Source organism: Astatotilapia calliptera, chromosome 15, assembly GCF_964374335.1.
Source record: "Astatotilapia calliptera chromosome 15, fAstCal68.1, whole genome shotgun sequence".
Taxonomy (NCBI): domain Eukaryota; kingdom Metazoa; phylum Chordata; class Actinopteri; order Cichliformes; family Cichlidae; genus Astatotilapia; species Astatotilapia calliptera.
In genome coordinates this window covers 4,018,422-4,037,532 of record NC_137436.1, presented here as the reverse complement: position 1 = coordinate 4,037,532, position 19,111 = coordinate 4,018,422, and the positions used below count along the sequence as shown (strand labels likewise).

The window sequence follows — 19,111 nt, the reverse complement described above, 5'->3', positions numbered from 1 at the left end:
TTTAGGTAATTGCAAGCAGAAGCTCAAGGAGCCGACAGGCTACTCAAAACAAACAGAAAATAATGCAAGAAGATGCTTCTGAAGAAATATATTTTTGTTTAAACACAAAATGGTGGGTCTGCAAGGTGCATGTACAATACATGTAGGACCCCAAAATGGCTCCAAGTTCAGCAACCAATGGTGTGCCGAGTTGCCCCCTAACAACTGCCTATTGGCAGCCCGGTTGGTGGTTTACTACACCTTATAGCGGTGCATGCTGATAGGTTACTGGAAATCACACCCGTGAACCCCATTGGCCACAGCGCGGAGATATTCGACAGTAGAGTTACTAGGCTGAACAGCAGAGTTGGCACCGTTCATACCCCCAACACGGTGCGTCTGCCAATCACGAACCCCGGTGAAGAGTACTGTTGTTACAGTGAATTACTTAGGGGCCGGGACACGTGATCGCTGCGCTCGGGAATTATGGCGCGTTATACCTCCTTCTTCAAACCACCTTTTCACCCATCTGGTGCCACCCTGTCTTACAGAGCTTGACAGTCCTAAAGAGTATTGAGACGTCTGGTGATTCAAAGATACCGTGGCTCCATTGAGAGTGGCTCTGCCTCACTACACTCCAAGCCAAAGCTGAGAATGGGGACGCCATGTGCAGTTTCATGGTCCCCGGTGGTGATGAGTTGTTTCGAGGGCGCTCACCAGTCCACCCTAAAGACACCATAATTAGCTTTTCCATCAGGCATTCAGGTGTATCTGCATGGCTCAGGGGGAGGCGGCCATTGTTTCCTGACAAGTGGACTTCTCCGTTTCCCCCTCTCACTTTCTCTATTCTGGATGGTATGTGGTTCGGCTGATTAGAGGTGAGAGCCATATCGGTCGCTGGAAATTCACTAATGCAAACTGCAAACTACTGTATATTCGCTATTCACAGCCCATGCCCACACAGTAATAAGATAGCTGGCCGACTGACAAGCAGCAGTGGAGTGGAATGTGGAGAGTGGAGAGAGATGGATGAAAGACAAGGCAAATGGCAGCCTTTGTGTTTACGTGCGGGTGTGTATGGCTCGCTCTAACCGTGCAGCTGTGCATCCAGACGCATTGTCCAAAAAAATTGCATCTCATTATTTCTTCCCCCATTTAGTATTCAGCAAGTTTAATAACTTGGTCATTCCCTTTCTGGCCATTAATTCCTTGATGCGATAACTCTGAAGGATGCGCCGCTCGGAGAGAAAGGATTTTTACCAAAGCACGCTTTTGAATTGCACCTTATTTGTCATGTGTCTTTATACTGTATAATTTCAGCTACCAAATTAATTCAGAGCTGAGCTCCCAGTGTCAGACAGGAGAATGGAGGGAGCTAAATGAGTAGATATTCTAGCCAAAGAGAGGGGCGAGTGTCATTCCAGGTTAATTAAATCCCAGCTTTGAGGCGTGAACACAGACCTCTTTCGGGAAAAACGAAAGAAGAAGAAGAACTCTTATTTCATCTTGTGTGTCACCGGTACGATCATAAGTCTGATCGTTGTCCCACATCTCTCAGCTGCGCAGCTGCGTTGAGCACATGTTTGTTCATAAACACGCGCTTCTTGGGCTTGTTACACATGTCGTGATTGACAGGTGACTCACCATTTCCATTGTTCAGATCGCTTTGTTTGCAAAGGTAGCGTGTGCAGATTGGCTCCGAGAACGAGGAGAATTTATCTCCTTTCTTCATCTAAATCATTGTATATCTCTCACTCTTAACGGAGGATGTAGCAGACTGTGCTTTGTACCAAACAAGTGTTTACTATGCCTCACAGGCTCTGTTATTGCTAAGGCGACAGTATAGAGGGCGGCTCTCTCGTCTCCCCCCTACTCCTCAACCCACCCATAATCATGATGTTCCACATTATGGTGCCTGTTTGGCTCTCAGTGTTCTCTTTTTAGTGGCGTTCTCGATAGGAGATTAACAACGCAGCGGTGTTGGTTATCCCTCCTAAAGCTGTAGAATAAGTTGCTAGCCTCCCGCTGATTTTCACTCTCAGCAACCCCTCATGGTGCCTCATTAAGATGCAGAGAAACGAGCGCCTCCGACCCAACGCTACAGTAAGGCCAGGCTTAAACGAGGCGCTGCTACACCACAACTCACACTGTACAGCGGCCTTTAACAGCACAACGGTTTGCTCCACGCATGTTTCCTCAGTGGGTTTTTTTTTCCTAGTGTTTCTTTCCAGAGATGAAGACAAGCATGGGTTCGGGTGGGTGGGTGCATTTCTTTTCTTTTCCTTGGACGTTGTGTGAGAGAAGGGCGTTTTGGGGGATTTGGGGATAAGCAGTTGTTCTCTCAATGAGCAGCATTTGAAGGTCAACTCCTCTCTGACTAGGACATTAGCGAGAAGCCAAAGAATTTTTATTTCAGTATGATTTAATGCACTGACAGTGTTTCTGTTTTCAGCCTCTGTTAGAAGCTTTTCGGCCTCTCTCCATTGAAGTTCTTGAGCTGCAGTGTAAATTTGCCAAAGTCAAACACAGTCAAGCAAGTGTTTCCTCATAATGATCCGTGTTTCTGATCTCATTGCTAGCTCTGTTATCCACGAGCATGCACATTCCTTGGTACACTATCCAATATGTGAGCTCCCTGTTCTGCTTCCTGTTTTTAGAGCCGTACTTTGCTTTGATTCTGCTGAAACGTTTGTACAAATCTTTACTTCTCTGTCATTTTAATGAACATTGTTTCTTAAGACTGACCGGCAAGTGTCGTGTTCTACAATCTGCACTTTTCAGCATTTGTTTCGTTTTTGCTTTCCTGTTGCGTTGCTGTTTTTTTCTGCACATGTATGTTCGAAAATGAGAGAGAAAAGAAAAACTCTAAACCCAAATGTGGCATTGTCTGTTTCTTTTTCTTGTTCTACAGAGATGTTGAAGGAGTTGAACCAACAGCGCAGAGCGAAAGAGTTTACAGACCTGAAAATTATTGTTGAAGGCAAAGAGTTTGAAGTCCACCAAAATGTTCTAGCTTCCTGCAGCTTGTATTTCAAGGACCTGGTGAAAAGGTTTGCCTTCGCTTCCCCACCCCCTTACCTTCCACCTTTCCCCCCTTTTCCCACCAGCTGTTGATCCAATCTGTTTTTTTTTTTCATAGGGCGCATTTGTGTCGCTTTTTTTCCCTTCCCCTCTCTCTCTTGCAGGTGTGTGAAGACTTTGGTTCCTAGCACAGGGCCAGCAGCCATTCCTTCCTCTTCCCACTCAAATGAATGTATCTGAAAGTGGAGGGAAAAAACAAAGTCCCCCCCCCCCCCACAAACACACACACACACACACACTCGTCATTACCTTTCCTCCCCATGTAGGGCAATTTAACCACATTTCCATTTTAACGAGCAGTGAAAATGTTCCATGACTGGGAATGTTTTAAAACTCACCAAAGGGCCAAAACAGAAACAAAACTCCACGTTGGGTGGCCGCACTGTGAGCAGAGGGATTGTTGCCTCCCATGCTACTATATTTTTTCGTTTCTGATTTCTTGAGTATTTCAGAACAGCCTTTTCATATGCTAATACACCTTGGTTAGAGTGATATAAAAGACATTTCAGAGTCATAAAGGACGAGACAAAAAGCACATCTAAGACCACCACTTTCACAGGTTAACACCATCCTTCACTAATGTATTCATTTGATTTTGATCCAAGTATTCCCCCAGTGTTACGCCCTTCATTCTGCATACTTTTTTTGTTTTTGATTCCGGCTTCACGGGCGTGTTTTCGTTTCGCCGCTCAGCATACTTGTGCATGTGTGTCGTCGGTGTGAGTGTGCGTCAGGTGCAGACCGCTTTAATCTCTCTGTATGTGTTTGCGCATGCATGTAGTATGACTGTGTAAAGTTTGATAGCACGAGCATCTGCATTGTTTTCCTGGAGAGGTAATACCATGAATCCCTAATGTCCTCCTCCTTACTTCACATCCTTGCAGGTGCTTTCGGCATAATTGAGAGTCCCCTGGACCCAAAGTTACTTTGCCACCTTGATGTTGTTTTTGAGTGTGTGTGTGTTTGAGTGTGTGTTCTTGCTCGCATGGCTAGGGATGAAGCGCTCAACAAAGACAAGCGGTCGCGAGCGATAGCTAGAAAGCCTTAGAGAGGTTTGCCATTTTGCCCCGCAGTCATGCTGCCTCCACAGCGAGGCCATCAGAGAGCACAGAAGCTGCTTATCTGCTGCCGCGGCCTCCTTGCTCACCACCGATACACTTGTTCCTCCTGAATGAGGATGGAGCGAGGAAGACCAGAGAGAGACCAGAGGTAGAAAAGCAACAGAGCCACGTCTGCGCCAGCACCACTCATCTCCATGACAGCCACACATCCCATGAATAAAATACAGACACAGTCTGCCTTTGACCTTGACAATAGCAGAGAAGCTTCCTGAGAGACCGGAGTGACTTTGGATAGAACTGAAGCCCCCATGCTGGTCAACCTGTCTATCAGATTGTCTCGTCGGTGGCTCTTATCTGGGACGTAGCCAGATCATTTATGCACTAAGACAGGGGCCCTGAAAGACACCCAGGGCTCCCAGAGGAGCAGGCTGAATTTCATCAAGCTCATCTTTATGCCTGCTGCTGCCTGCTTTGTCTGATTTTTCTTTTTTAATTTGACAGTTTAATAGAGTAAGTTCTCATTAATTGGTTAATTAATTGTAAAACTACTTTGATTTATTGTCATAACACTGTCATTTTTCATGAGATAATGTCTAAAATAGAAATTCTCTCATTTGACTTGAGACTGAAGAATATCTAATGAATTTGTTACACTAATTGTTAATTTTGGAAGACGTCTTTGCTTTGATGTAATGAAGTCATGATCAGCAGCGCTACGTGAACATGACGCCGCAGCTTCGCCGAGACCGTCTTTGATTTTATAAGACACGTGGCACCTTGGTTTTATGGAAATGCGAATCGGCAGGCAGCGAGAAGTTGACAGGAAGGGGAGAGAAAGGGAGCACAAACAAGAGAATGAAAAGCGTCTAAAGAACATACAGAGATTTTGTTTTTTTTTTGATACTTGGCTTTGAGGCGTTCGCAGCAAGTGACGCAAGCTCGGACAGAGAAGAGCAAAGAGAGCCAAAGGCCCGTCTGTCATCGAGTTACGGCCTCCCATGTGTCGCTCAGGTCACTTTCTTTCACCGGGGCCGGGATTACGCTGATGCCGCACGTGGCTCGGTACTGTCCACGTCTTTATGAGGTCAAACGAAGATGGGAGAGAGAGAGAGAGGCTTCTTTGATGCCGTGTACCCCAGCCTTCCTCGCCCAACTCATTCACTACGGCTCAGATTCCTGCCTCCTCTCATAAACCACCTTTGTGTATGGGTGTGTTTGAAATTGTGAATCCGTACGTACTCAAATGGACTTGACATAAAGCGTGCTGCTGAAGTTTTATCACGTGTGTGTGTGTGTGCATGCGTAGGATTCAAGGACATAATATCCAGGCACGCTGTATTAGTCAGACTAGTAGAGATGTAATACTGTAGGGTGAGGGAGTGCACATCACACTTTTTTTTTTGGCCCACCCACCCACACACACGCACGCACAGACACCAACCCAATGACTTATTTACGAAATTAAAGCGTCTCTTGGCACCGTGTCAGTATTTAGCAGCGTGGTTTGCAGGCTCCGCAGCAATTTGAAACGGTGCTGAAAATGTCACAAAAAAAAGAAAACCACACATTATCCACCTAAGTGGACTACAAATACACTGATTAGTCTTCATTTCAAATTCTCTTTTCAGCAGAATCCTAAAATGTCTTTATTTCCTCTTTGCAGCGTGCTGCTCCACTGCCCACCCTCACCCGAGCAAATCAGCCTCCCGTCCCCACCCCACCTTACCTGGAGGATGTAATGCCGCTTGGAAGTGTGAGCACACGCTTGCCCCTTCCAAAAACCCATTACATTACTCTTTTAAAGGGCCAATGCACCTAGCGAGGAGGCAGATCATCTCTAGTAATTCCATTTTACCCCACGGGATTTTCCAATAAGCGTGCTCGCAGGCATTTAATTTATGGCCACTGTATCCCAGCACCACACTAATGTTAAAAATAAAAAAATAAATAATAAAAAAAGCTCCAGAATCAGCCCTGATACATGTTTTGGTGCCATCTGCTTCCCCGCTCTTCTTCTGTCAGTGTTGACCCATGAGGTTTTTTGTGCCACTCAGAGCACTCTGACTGTGATGGTAGGGGGTTATTTTAAAGCCCATTACTGTGTGGACGCTGTGTGAACTCTGCAGCTCGGTGTGCACGGTTTAGCCCTCTGCAGCACCATTCAGTCAGACGGGGAGACAGGTTGCTGTAATACCCCATTTTTGTTTTGTTTCTTTAACAATTTCGTACGGCATCTACGCGAGTAAAGGCTTTGTTTTGTTTTTGTGTTTTGGGTATTGATTCGATAAATCGTTACTTTTTAATGTTGCTTTCTTTTTAGGTGACATGTGTAACTGAAAACCAAATTAAACACACACGATTGCATTCAGGCTTTTTCACCTTATGTTCATTCAAATAATTCAGAGAGCATGTCAGCAGTTTTTATTGGACCTACTTCTTTTTTTTCTCTTGGCAGAAAGTAGTTCCAATGAAAAATGTACAACAATGGAGTCTTTTGAGTCTGACATTCTTGGAATAATTGTTACTTTGTGACCACTGACAGTATGAAAGATGGACATGGGTACAGTGACGTGCCCTTTTTAAAGCTTTGAGATGAGCCTACTCCATCTTTTTAAGACCAGCGGGTGGAGCAGACTGTGCAAGTGCACACTCATTGGCTGACGTGTCGTCAAATCTCGTTTCTGACACTTAGAATGACCCAAATTTACAAAATGGACTTAACGGTTTATTCACAATGGCTAAATTGAGAGACTGAGTCCATAAACACACCACAAAAGTCTTTATAGAAGTCAAGTTCGAGGGATGTTTTCTCGTTGACCTCTATTGGACTGGAAGTGTCTTTTCAACCACACCGATCGCCCCCTGGTGGCCTTTGAAAAGACTGCAGGTTTGAGTCGCTCAGACGTTGGCTTCATTTTTCGGACCTGGAAGCTACATTATCTTTTATAGTGTGTACGTTTGTGAGTTTTCAGCACTGTCCAAATTATAGATTTAATTCTGACTAATTCTAACTTCTCGAAATGGAAAGTGAAATCGTGAAATTGAGATGTTTTAAAAACGGTGAGACCCTGCTGAAGTCTTTATGCCAAAAATTTTATAAAATTGTAAATGTAATCTTAAGGTCTGCCATAGTGGCACTGTCAGAGATTCTTTTTGTCATCTTCAAGTCAAGTTTTTTATACCAAGAGTCCTGTCAATCTGGTGTCTACATTTAGGTTTGTGTGTGTGTGTTTTTTCTCGAGTTGATGGCCCTTTTGTTCACACTTGGATGCACGTGTCAGCTTTCATACTCTCCACCTGTCACCGTGTCCTTTTTGTCCTTCAGACGATCTAACACATATATGACTTGTTCCTTCCAAGTGTTATGGATGCAGCGCCCTTATAATCCATACCGGAAAAACCAGCAGTCCCAACGCCGACACAGCCACGGCGTTCTGTTTATTTTTACAATTTTAGTCCTGATTTATGTTGTGACAACACGTAAATACGGGCCATTTTTAGCCAAGACACTTTAGGTTGTGGTTCTGAGTAAGCTTCTGTGTTAACATGTCTTGGTAGTGCATATACTCCCACAGAATAAATGATCTTGTAAGAACAAGCTAAATGTGTTCCTTGTAAATGGGCTTTTTTTAGGCTGAAAGATGTATTAGAAATTGTGTGTGCTAGCACGTGTGTGTGTGTGTTTTCCTGTTTCCCTCCCGCCTCTCCGCCTCTGCTCACCACCATTTTGACACTCTCTGCCGTTTTTTTTTAACTTCCTCTTGAATAAGTGCTACATTTTTCATAAACAAATTTCTTTGCCGGAGTGTGTGTCTGCGTGCGCGCGCCCATCTCCCCCCTCCTTCCTTCCCCACCTTTTCTTGCCCCGTCTCTCCTCTTCTGTCTCTCCTGTCCTCCCTGCCTCCCTTCCTCTCTCACTATTCAAATTCAAGTCTGCAATCAAACGCGGCATAAATATCCACCTCTTTTTAAGAAGCTCCCGGAAAAGTCATTTCCATAACATAAGTGCTCAGACAAAAACAAACTGCCACTCGAGCTGGTTCCTATTGCACTAATTGACCAGGTTGATGAGCATGCTCTTCTTTTATTTTTAGCTCTTTCCCACCCCTCTCTTTCTTCCCGCCTCACCATCACTTTAACCCTGAACAACCCTCCCCTTTCCCATCTTTCCGTCTTACTACCTGCCCCCCACCCGCCCCCTCCTCCAACTGCAGGGCTTTGTGCAGGAAAAAAAAAACGCGGGGGGGGGGAATAACACTATGTGGCTTTTTGCTTTGCAGGAGGAAAACGAGTAACTGCCTTGGTTTTTCCAGCCAATGTCCATCCAGGGACAAATGCCATTGTCTTTTCTTTTATTTGGATGTCCTTCTCCCACCCCCACCCCACCCCCACCTTTCACCTCCTGAGTGCGCTTGAAAATGACAACTAATGTCTCAGTTCATACACCACAGGCTACTGGTGATTATTACGCCGGGGACAGGTGTGACGGTGTATTTATTTATTTTTTTTCCGGGGGTGGGCGGGGATATCTCTTATTTAAAAGAGCAAGGCACAGTCATGGAACAACCCAAACTCTCCCCCTCAGAAGGATGGCTGCTGGCTCCCCTGTGGAAGAACCGTCTCACCCTGCCTCCCTTTCCTTCTTTTTTTATTTTTTTTCTGCTTCCCCACCATCGCACCCACCCTCCCCCCCTCCACCCTTCCAATCTCTCATCTCCACTCCATCCATTCTATCTGTCTCGTGTAGTTTGTTTTTGCTGTCTCTGTCTCACTAAACGCTGACTGTTTGTCATGATTTCTAATCCAACCAACTGACTTCTACACACAAAAAAAAAGGAGAGGAAGAAGAAGGTGGAGGGGGAAAAAAGGGATCAGACAGACACAGAAGCAGACAGAGCGTTATCACAGCGCTACCATGACTGGCAGAAGCAAACAGCCTCCATCCATCTTAATGCTGGCTACTTTTCATATTGTTGATGTCCATATCCGCTGGGAGCGAGACACAGCAGTGGGGGCATGCATTCTGCGGGGCTTTGATTCCATTTATTTTGCCCTTGAGTGGATTATTGTTTCACATGGGACATTAAACATGGGTGGTGAGGTGTTATTTAATGCTCTCATACCTCCCCGAGGGGATCCTGCATGCGAACTAATCTCGGCCATTTGATCCCGATGAAGTCACAACGTGGCCCAGTTCCCAAAACGGCCCTCGTTGTTCCCCCTCTCTCTTTCTCTCCAGCACTGCATTACAAAGGGATATCATATTCTATTTAATTTGTCCATCTAAGCTCTCGCCCAGCACCTGCAACGTCAGTCGGAGTAGACGCGCCGCTTCGATGACCGGCGCGCGCGCGCACACACGCAGGCAGCCGCGCGCTCTCTGCGGCAGCGGCGTGACTCGTAAACTGTGCACTCACGCTTTAACCAGCTGACTTTCCCATTCCATTATGTCCGTGTGTAACACCATCTCTCTCCATTTTTCACTCTCTCACAGCTCACACGTGCCCTGCCATGTATGCATGTTTGCCCTCCAAGACTATGCATACATGAAACCACACGTTCAAAAAGCATGCCTCTTGAAACAAAGCAATAACTTTTTTTTTCATTTGTTTTGCCTAATCTTTGTGCAGTGAGGACGTTTTGTTTCAGATGCAGCGCTCTAGCTGTAAATCCGCTTGCCCCATAGTAAAGTAGAAACCATCCAAAGTTCTGTTTCTGTCTCTTTTTTCCACTTTTACGTTGTTATCTTATTGTGTAACGATTCTCTTATTTTTCTCCCCACTCTCGTACTTTCCCAGGTGTGTTTTAGGTGTTGTGTGTAGCATACGTGTATTCTTGTCCCTCTCTTTTATTTTTCAATTTCTTTTCTTACTGTTTTTGGGGGGTTTTTTTATCCCCAAGTTTCCTCTCAGAATGCGCCTAACTCGCCTCTCTCTGCCGTGATTGGTTGATCAGGTCGTCGGGAGAGACGAGGAGCAGGGAGATGCTGGAGCTGAACATGAGCAACATCAGCGCCGACGTGCTGGAGCTGCTGCTCGAGTTTGTCTACACGGGGTCGCTGGTCATCGACTCGGCCAATGCCAAGACGTTGCTGGAAGCTGCCAACAAGTTCCAGTTCAACACCTTCTGTAAAGTCTGTGTCTCCTTTCTAGGTAGGCGTAGCTCAGGGGGAAGAGCGGCGGGGATGGGTGGGGAGGGGTGTATGTGTTTACACGAGCGTTATCTGCTTATATCAGCAGCTTATTACATCAGATATGCCTGCCGCGACCATACGGCCCTGGGTGTTTTCATATACGGTCATGCTTCATCGCTGTGCACAGAAGTCCTCATGCAGCACCTACATTTCCTCCCCGGCCCTGGCACACCGCTCTCCCATTTTTGTCATGTTTCCAAAGCTCGCAGCCGTGTTAGAATTCACTCTCAGCCGGGCACGGTGCCTCTGATCTCGTCCCAGAGAGCAGGATCAAGCACGGGGGCAGATTTATAAAAAGGTCAGGGAACAATTGTCACTTAAATGTCAAATCCTCTGGTCTGAGCTGCGATGGAATCGAAAAACAGCCAAACAGATTGATACTTAGACAAGGTATGGAAAGAGGTGGATAGAAGGGGAGTGGGCCTGTTGGGGGTGGAACCCAAAGGATGGGGGGAGGGGTCTGCATGAAAAGCAAATGGCATGTTCCATATTTTAGTGGGTCGGCCAGCCAAAAAAGCCGCAAAGGTCGAGTTTTGCATTCCATTTAATAAATAGTTTTGGGTATCGGTAACACGGGGGAAGTGCATGTTAGCAAAAAGGTCAGCAGCAGGAAAGGAGGGGAAAATTGTAAGAGGAGCAGCAAGCGCCGTTATTGATTTGTTTTTCTCAATTTGGGGGGGGGGGGGGAGGGTTAAAAATGGGAAAAACACAGAAGCCATTTGTAGACTTCATCGCCAGCGAGGCGTCAATCCGTTCTTCCTCGACAAGATTCATGACATTTCAGCGCTTGAGAAGTAACGAGCACGACCGTGTCTCCTTGAGCAAAGAGGAATTGATACCGCGTGAGAAATTATTGAAGTTTGCAACAAATATACCGAGGAGGAACGGCAGACATCTTCTCCGACCTACTTACGCTTCACACGTCTTCTCTCTCCAACAAATACAAAACAAAGTCATTCATCGTGCGCCTTGTGAGAAATCCCAGCTTTTTTTGTTTTATGATTGGAAAATCAAAAAGTAAATGAACAAAACATGCTCACCTTTTTACAACCCGAGTGTGTAGTATTGGAAAAAATGATTTCTTTTTTAAAGGGTTGTTCAGATGATCATCTGCTGTGAAATATACTTTCAGACAGAGTCTAGCTTTGATGCAGCCCAAACCTGCTTTTTTTTTAGTTTGGCTTTTGCTCACCTGTTATTTACCAGATGTTGGGTGGCTTTTTTATTGGCTGATATTTGTTTAGGAGACACTCTCAGGCTCTGTCTTTAGCGATAAAAGGCCTGGCTTTGCTTCGCTTTGATGGCTGTTGTTTAATCGGGCGCCTTTCAGCGGCCACTCAACCGTTTGTGCCCGCATCCGTGCGTACGTTCACTACAAGACCGGGGGCATTTCCCTCTCTTGTGATAAATGGTGACACTTGTTAGAAAACTACATTTGGAGACACATCACCTAAAATGCCGCCCGTGCTCTCCACCCCCTAAACCCCGCCCTGCAAAAGATCACAGGCGGCAGTATAAGCCTTCTCCCCGCTGGCCTGGCCCTGAGGGTAGTTTCATATATTCCAGGCTGTGTATGTGTGTGTGTGCATGTGTGTAGTAGATCCTGAGATCTGACAGGACTTCTTTAAAGTGGCTCAGCTAATCCCAAATCCCGCTCCCTGCCATCCACCACCTCATGCCTGGGCTGTGAGCGATCGATTCCCCTCGTTGTTTGTCCCCGGAGCTGTTTTGAGTTATTATACTTGTTCTCCCTCAGTCTCAGGCAGATACAAAGCCCAGGCTATGGCTCTGTGCTACCTGCAGCTGCTTTCTCTGTCTTTGCAGCTTTGTACGTCTGCAGTCTTTTTATAGATGACTGAATGGTGTTTTGTTTTTCTCCCCCCCTCCCCACTGGCTGTCTTAATCAATCTGCGTCTGTCTTTTGTTTTCTTCTCGTTTTTGTTTCTAACCTCTTCTCTTTGTCTATCTCCCTGTCTCTCTTTCTCTCTCTGACCTGCTTTACATTGACTCCAGAGAAACAGCTGACTGCCGCTAACTGTCTGGGAGTGCTGGCTATGGCCGAGGCCATGAGCTGCACCGAGCTCCACAACATGGCCAAAGCGTTTGCCCTGCAGAATTTCCCAGAGGTAGGTCGAGGCTCTTCGTCTTTCTGGATTCTTTGATTGCTGTGGAGCAAAGTTACACACGGCGGTTTGCATCTGGGAGAAAATGAAACACCTAAATCAGTGATCAGCTCGAGGAAAAAGGAAAAAAACTTGTTTTGCCTAAGCATCTTTTTTGTCAGACTCAACAATGCAATGGGGAAAATTGCACTTTCTTCTACACTAAATTAAGTCTGTAGTTACTAGATTCCTATTAAAGTCTCACATGTAAAGCATACACAAAGCTTATTGAATTATATGTTTTTGTCTTCCTTTTTTTCAAGCTAGCAAATATCAAATGGCCCTGTTAATTCACTGCTTGCATTAAAATGCTTCTCTGGAGTTAACCGTTTTTACCTCATGGGATGAGAAGCTCCACGTACCCTACTGAATCACCCAACAGTACACTTATTACCGAGCAGCTTTTAGATAACTTAATGGAAGAGAAATACAGAGAGCTCTGTTTTCTTATAGTTTCCAACCAGCATGAATCACACAAAATAGCGTGGAAAATAAGGGCATCAAAGCTCAGCATCAGAAAGTGTTGGAAAAATACTTTTTTGTGTCGAGCGTTACTCGGTAGGAAAAACAGAGGAAAAACGTCTCTCTCCACAGATCAGAAAAAATTAATACATTATGTTCTGCCTTTGATGTGAGGCGTCCGGGCTGGTCACAGAAAAGTCCACTGTAAATCTGAAATCAACACCTATTTACTACAAAGAGCTCAAAATTAGCCTGTTTTATATGTCTTAGTATTTTTATACAGCATATAGGAGAATAAAAATGTCCACTCATTATCTTGTTTTTTACGTTTCTGTTTTTATGTGAATCACACAGTCGAGAAAAGCCTGAAATCAGGTAAAAGCAGCAAACAAATGTTACTGTTGTCAGTGAAAGAAAATAAGTACATAATGAAACCGCGATGATGCAAAATCAAATGAAATGTACTTTCCATTCTCTTTCAAGATTTACTGTGCAGATGTCTTTGAACTGCCTTAGCTGGGCTTTCTTGTCATTTCTTTAAGCGGTCTTCAGGAATAGTTCTCCAGGCTTCTTGATGGACATTCAAAGCTCTTCTTTGGATGTTGGCTGGATGTTTGTTCTGTTCTCTGTCAGGATGATCCCGCACTGCTTCAGTAAAGTTCAGGTCCGGGCTCCGGGGAGGCCAATCCATGACTGATAGTGTGCTGTTGTGTGCTTTTCTATCCAGCTATGCTTTTACTGCACTGACAGAGTGTTTGGTGTGATTGTCACGCTGAAAAATAAAGTTACTGCCAATCAAAAGCTTTCCAGATGATACTGAATATTAGATCAAAACCTGACAGCACTTCCCTGTTTTCGTTCATGCATTCATTTTAACAGCCCCAAACCATGACAGAGCCTCCGCCGTGTTTTACACATGGCTGCAGACACTCACCGTTGTATCTCTCTCATGACCTCCTCTGTACATATTAACAATAAATTGAACCAAAACTGTTTCCCTTCATTAAGAATGGCTTTTTGACAGCCATCCTCTCACTGAGATCATTTCTGGTAAGGCTTCAGCGAACAGGAGATGGATCAGCAACACGTGCTCACTCCCAAAGCGTAACAATTTATGCTAGGTGACAAATCGTCAGTATATTAAGCTTCCGGCCACACACCATATTACGAGTTTGGAAAAATTAGGAAACACGAGAAGCTTTTGAAATTAATCTACACATGTACGTTACTTTAATCTCTTTGGAAAACACTATCTAACATGATTAAGGTGGTGGTTAAGATTAGGGATAAGGTTAGGGTTAGGGCTGGAATATACGGCCGGAGCGTGCGTTACGCGTCGTGAGTGAGAACGAGCTGGGATCAGCTGAATGGCCAGATGCATCAATCAGGTCCTGTGTCAGATCTTTGCTGCATTTTTTCCCTGTTTCTAAAAAACGTGACTTTCAGTTAGCGTTCATCAGCTGTAGATATTTTTAGGCCAGGCTTTTCTGCTTTTTTCCCTCCGTTTTCCCAGTTTCGTCAATTATTTGTAACTTCAGAGATGTGCCAAGATTTTGGCTAATAGCTGTTTAGGAAGGTGCAAAAACACAATTGTATCCCGGTCACACTGTGCTGTCGTTTTTCATATATTGAACTAAAGAAATGAAATCGAACAAATTGTGTATTTTTGGGACAGGCTGCTAGTAATAAAATGCCTAAAGGTTGTCTGTTATATGTAGACACAACCCTGTGTTAGGTGTCCTTTTTTATTCTTGAATGATTCACAGGTCGGTGATAGGTGACTTTACAAAGACTGGAGTGTAAATGAGGGAAAAAGCAGCCAAGTTCAAAGAAAAACTTTGAAAGACGTTCAGAAATCCTGGAGAACTATTGCTCAGTTCCACCCTAAAAATGACAACAAAGCCTGGCTCATTGGAAGCAAAATATAAAGAAACATCTAGAGGCTCAAGACTTTTGCACTTACTGTACGTGGGAGAAATACACTTTTTTTTCCTTAAATGCTACGGCCACATGATGTGAAGTTTTAAAGGCCATTTTTCTGCCCCTGCTGGTCTCTGCGCTGGTTCCAAAGAGGCCTTTGTGTTAGTTTTATGCTAGACAGATCTGAACATCTGCCTCTGCTCAAAAACAGGAGCTTCACTTTACAGAATTGTGTATGTTCAGAGCTTGGCACAGGAAAAGTCAGATTGTGTTGCTGAAAGTGAAAAGTTTTTTAGCTATTGAATCTTTTTTTTTCAGGTGGCAGGGCAGGAAGAGATCCTCAGCGTCTCCAAGGACGACCTGATAGCCTATCTGTCCAACGACAGCCTGAACACAAAGGCCGAGGAGCTGGTCTACGAGACCGTCATCAAGTGGATCAAACAAGACCCCAACTCTAGAGTACAGGTAACGACGCACAAAGTTAACGAGGGTGTTTTTGGAGTGTGCGAAACTTTGTTCTTCCAACACGAGCACACACTTCCTGCACCACGAGACTAAAAGGCAGCCAGTTCTCGTTACATCTGGCAGAACAGTTTCCGCATGCGTGCCGAGCCGTGTTAGAGATCGGCCCACCTCTTCCTCTCTTCGCAGAAGTGCACGGCACCAAAAGCCACACAAGTGACTCCCCGTTTTCTCCCGCTAGCGCTCATCAACTTTGTGCTTCGGATCCAGCCTAACGCAGCAGTTGTTCGTAATCCCAGGAGTGCTTTGCCCTCAGAATGCGCTCTATTCTTAGTTACACTTCATTTGTTTGTGAGACACTGTACCGCATGAAAAGCCTAACAAAAACAGCAGACAGCCGCAGCCCTCTCTGCGCACGCCTAACAGGTGTTTGATTTATTCCTAGAGGCTGTTAATCATAATCAGAGGTTATATCCCCGAGATGGGTATTGACAGTCAGGTGCAAGCAGGTCGGATTTTAACAGGCACAGAATCGATAAGCCTCAAGGTCAAAGCATCAAACGCCCGCCACATATACGGAAAGGTAAATGGACTGCGCTGTAGACGGATATCCATTCAGCAAGGGGGGGGGAAGAAAAAAAACCTCAGGTTGTGCGATATTTATGGACTGGGTCCCAAAACCATGAATTTAAAGCTGATGATTTTAAAGTATTTTATAGCTGTTTTAAAATGGAGAAAAGATTGTTATCAGATAAATTACACCAGTCCATCACGGCAAGAATCACTCCTTCAAAGTAATGTCTTCTCACCAACCAGCAAGTGCAGGGAAAGGCCTTATATCACCCGGATCAGATTTGGTGCAGACCTCAGCAATCAATGTTTCTTTATTGGCTCCTGCTTTTATGAGGCACATATGTCAATATTTGAATTTTTCACCTTTTCAGATTAAACATTTAGCGTTTATCCTTTGATATGTGGCGCTGTAGTGATTTGGGGTAAATCCATCAGACCTGCCAAGCGTTTTTTTGTTGTTGTTTTTTTGCAGTGGAGAACCTTAAAGTATTTAGTGCTACACAAAAGGGTAAGGAGAAACTTTTAAAGCACAGATCGTGATGGGTGCCGGAAAATGAGAAAGCAACAGTATGAAAGATGGTTTTTTTTGGCATCGCTCTCAATCTCTCCCACTGATAAAGCCTTTAAAATTGAATTTTTGTAGCATCGCTGATAGAAAGGTTGAAAATTCACCAATAACCATAACAAGGCTGGTACACAGTTTTTAGGAGAAGCGTACGATCCCTGTCATCTGTGTCGAAAACCTCTAGCAGGCTCAGTCCGGCCAACTTCTCCAATCTCACACTCTATTGGAGAGGTGCAGAGGTGACTTACTCAGATGAAGTAGAAGAAATTTTCCCGGTTGTCTGAACAACCCGCCGCACTGGTTCCTGAGACGAGGCACCCGGGGTCACCCCCCGTCTTCACGGGGAGACGGGAGAGAGTCGGCGAGGAGGAGAGGGGGAGGAACCGCGAGCGAGGGAAAGAATCAGAGCGAAGCAGAAAGACAGAAACGAGCGAGAAACGTGTTGGTGAGAAAAGAAGAAAGTGGATTGGAAAAGGAGCCCCTGTGTTCTAATCTGAAATCCAACGGTTTGCGTCTCTGCACACAGCCATGACATCCAGGGAGCCGAGATGTGATTGAGCTCACGGTCAAGCTCAAATCTCTTGCCCGCGTGTAACCAAAGAGAGAGAAAAGAAATAAAAAAAAGACAGCTAGCAAACTCTGGTGTCTGCGGCGAGGACAGGAGCATACGGAGAGAAGCGCGTCACATGATCTGCACATGCCGACATAGATCTCAAGCCATTTATATGCATGTAAGAAAGTTTTAGGAATCCACACGTTTCACAGTCTGAGTAAATATTTAATATTTTACTTGCATACAGATCTCCACTGTCCCACTGTGAAATTACACATGCATGCACTGAAAGTCCCAGTTTTCCACCGGCACAGGATGTGGGTGGAGCAGAGAGGCCCGCTCGCTAATGTGACCTGATTCATTTATCAGCGCGTGAATAAATGCAAGTGAATGTTAAGATTGTGTATGTAAAATATTAATATTTATTCACGCTGCGATGTACACATTTGCATAGCAGTTTGATCTTCTCCAGTTGGTACATGTGTGTTTGGATTGCAGTAAGTGCTCAAGTGCACACATTTGTGAATCTTATTTCCCTTTTTTTTTCTTCCTGTCGCACACTTGTGACCAATTTGAGAGTGAAAGAAAAAAGAGAATAGACTTCTTGTTTTATGCCACAAGAGAAGGTTGGATTCATACCCAGTTCGGCTCCACTTTTTAATGACATGTCAGGGCAGGATGTCACAGAAAAAAAACGCTCGCATTCATCCGAGCATGCGTCGGTTCTGTGCGGCTTTGCGGGTTTTTGTGTGTCTGTGCATGTGCTGCGAGTTGTAAGCTGCAGGCTATAGAGTGGAAAAGTGGCATATTGAAGGCACTGGGTAAATAATATGCAATTTTCTCTCTCCACTATGCTGTCACTAACAACCGATGGCACCGGGAAACGGGGGACCCGGACATCACTTAGAGACAGAGGGAGAGCATTTGAGCGTTAATAATGGTTTGCTATGAGACACAAAGCTGCTGAATGAAAGTACAGAACTGTTTCGGTTCTCTTTGAATGGGTATCATCGAAGGTGTGCCACCCTTCAAGCGTCTGTATGTGTCTGTCTTTACAACTTAAGTGAAAGGGGAGTTAGGGAGGCTTCAAAAGAAAAAAAGGAAATACCCTTTTTGGAAGAACGTATTCCTGAAGTGACTGTTATTTGACAGAAAACGCAGCTATAGCTGATTAAAGAGGACCTGTTATGCACTTTTGCTGCTCCAAGTTCTTCTTCTTGGACCTAATTAGAGGAACTTTGCACAAGTCAGAGTTCAAAATAATCATTACTTACGTTATGCTGGCCTTTGATGTAGCCACCCTCCCTTCAAGCCTTCAAGCTCACCTTAAAGTCTTGTTATTAGGCTGCCCATTGTACCCAACAGCTAAACACAGTTTTGTGCTTACAGCCAGAATTCTGTGCCTGAAATGACCATATTATAGAGAGATCTGCTGTCTGTAATGTCATATGACACCAAACATTTACAGCAGTCTGAAGCTTGAGCCTTTTTCTCTTACGTATACGTGCTTATGTTGGTATTTGAACCTTCTGCTGCGTTTGATTTGAGCATTCACCATTTTTACAGTATAATTCATGTGACATATACGACATGTACACTGAACTTTATTTGGTGTACCTTGCTACTACCAGGTTGGACCCCCATTTGATTTCAGATCTGCCTTACATTTTTGTGGCACAGATATATCACGGTGTTACACAGTTGCTGCAGATTTGTCACCCTTCATGGGAATTTTCCATCCCATCCCATCCCATCCCAGAGGTGCTCAACTGGATTCAGATGTGGTGATTATGGAGGCCATTTGAGTGCAGTGAGCTCACTGTGGGGAGGCTTTGGCTCAGGTCATCTACTAATAGGAAGGTTCGATCTCTGGCTGCATAACAAAAAATATCCTTGGGCAAGATGCTAACCCCAAGTTGCTCTCTGATGCATCCATCAGAGTATGAATGTGTGTGATAAAGACAGAGAGCAGTTAAGTAGAAAAAGCATAGAAGACAGTGCTACCATTTACATTAATATCATGTAGGAGAAATTAGTTTGAGAAGATTTGAGCTTTGTCACATGTCACGTGGTCTTGAAGTGCTGGACATGGTTGGTAAG

The 19,111-nt window shown here is 44.7% G+C and overlaps 1 protein-coding gene across 13 annotated transcripts in view; it reads left to right on the top strand.

Moving 5' to 3' along the window:
• Positions 1 to 19,111, top strand: part of klhl29 (kelch like family member 29) — a 267,268-nt gene that overhangs the window by 172,028 nt on the left and 76,129 nt on the right. For all 13 annotated transcript variants that reach the window (XM_080289951.1, XM_080289947.1, XM_080289948.1 and 10 more), the window contains 4 exons: positions 2,891 to 3,029; positions 10,077 to 10,273; positions 12,328 to 12,440; positions 15,177 to 15,323. In XM_080289951.1, coding sequence (XP_080146077.1) covers positions 2,891 to 3,029; positions 10,077 to 10,273; positions 12,328 to 12,440; positions 15,177 to 15,323 — 596 coding nt within the window. The remainder of the gene's footprint in view (positions 1 to 2,890; positions 3,030 to 10,076; positions 10,274 to 12,327; positions 12,441 to 15,176; positions 15,324 to 19,111) is intronic.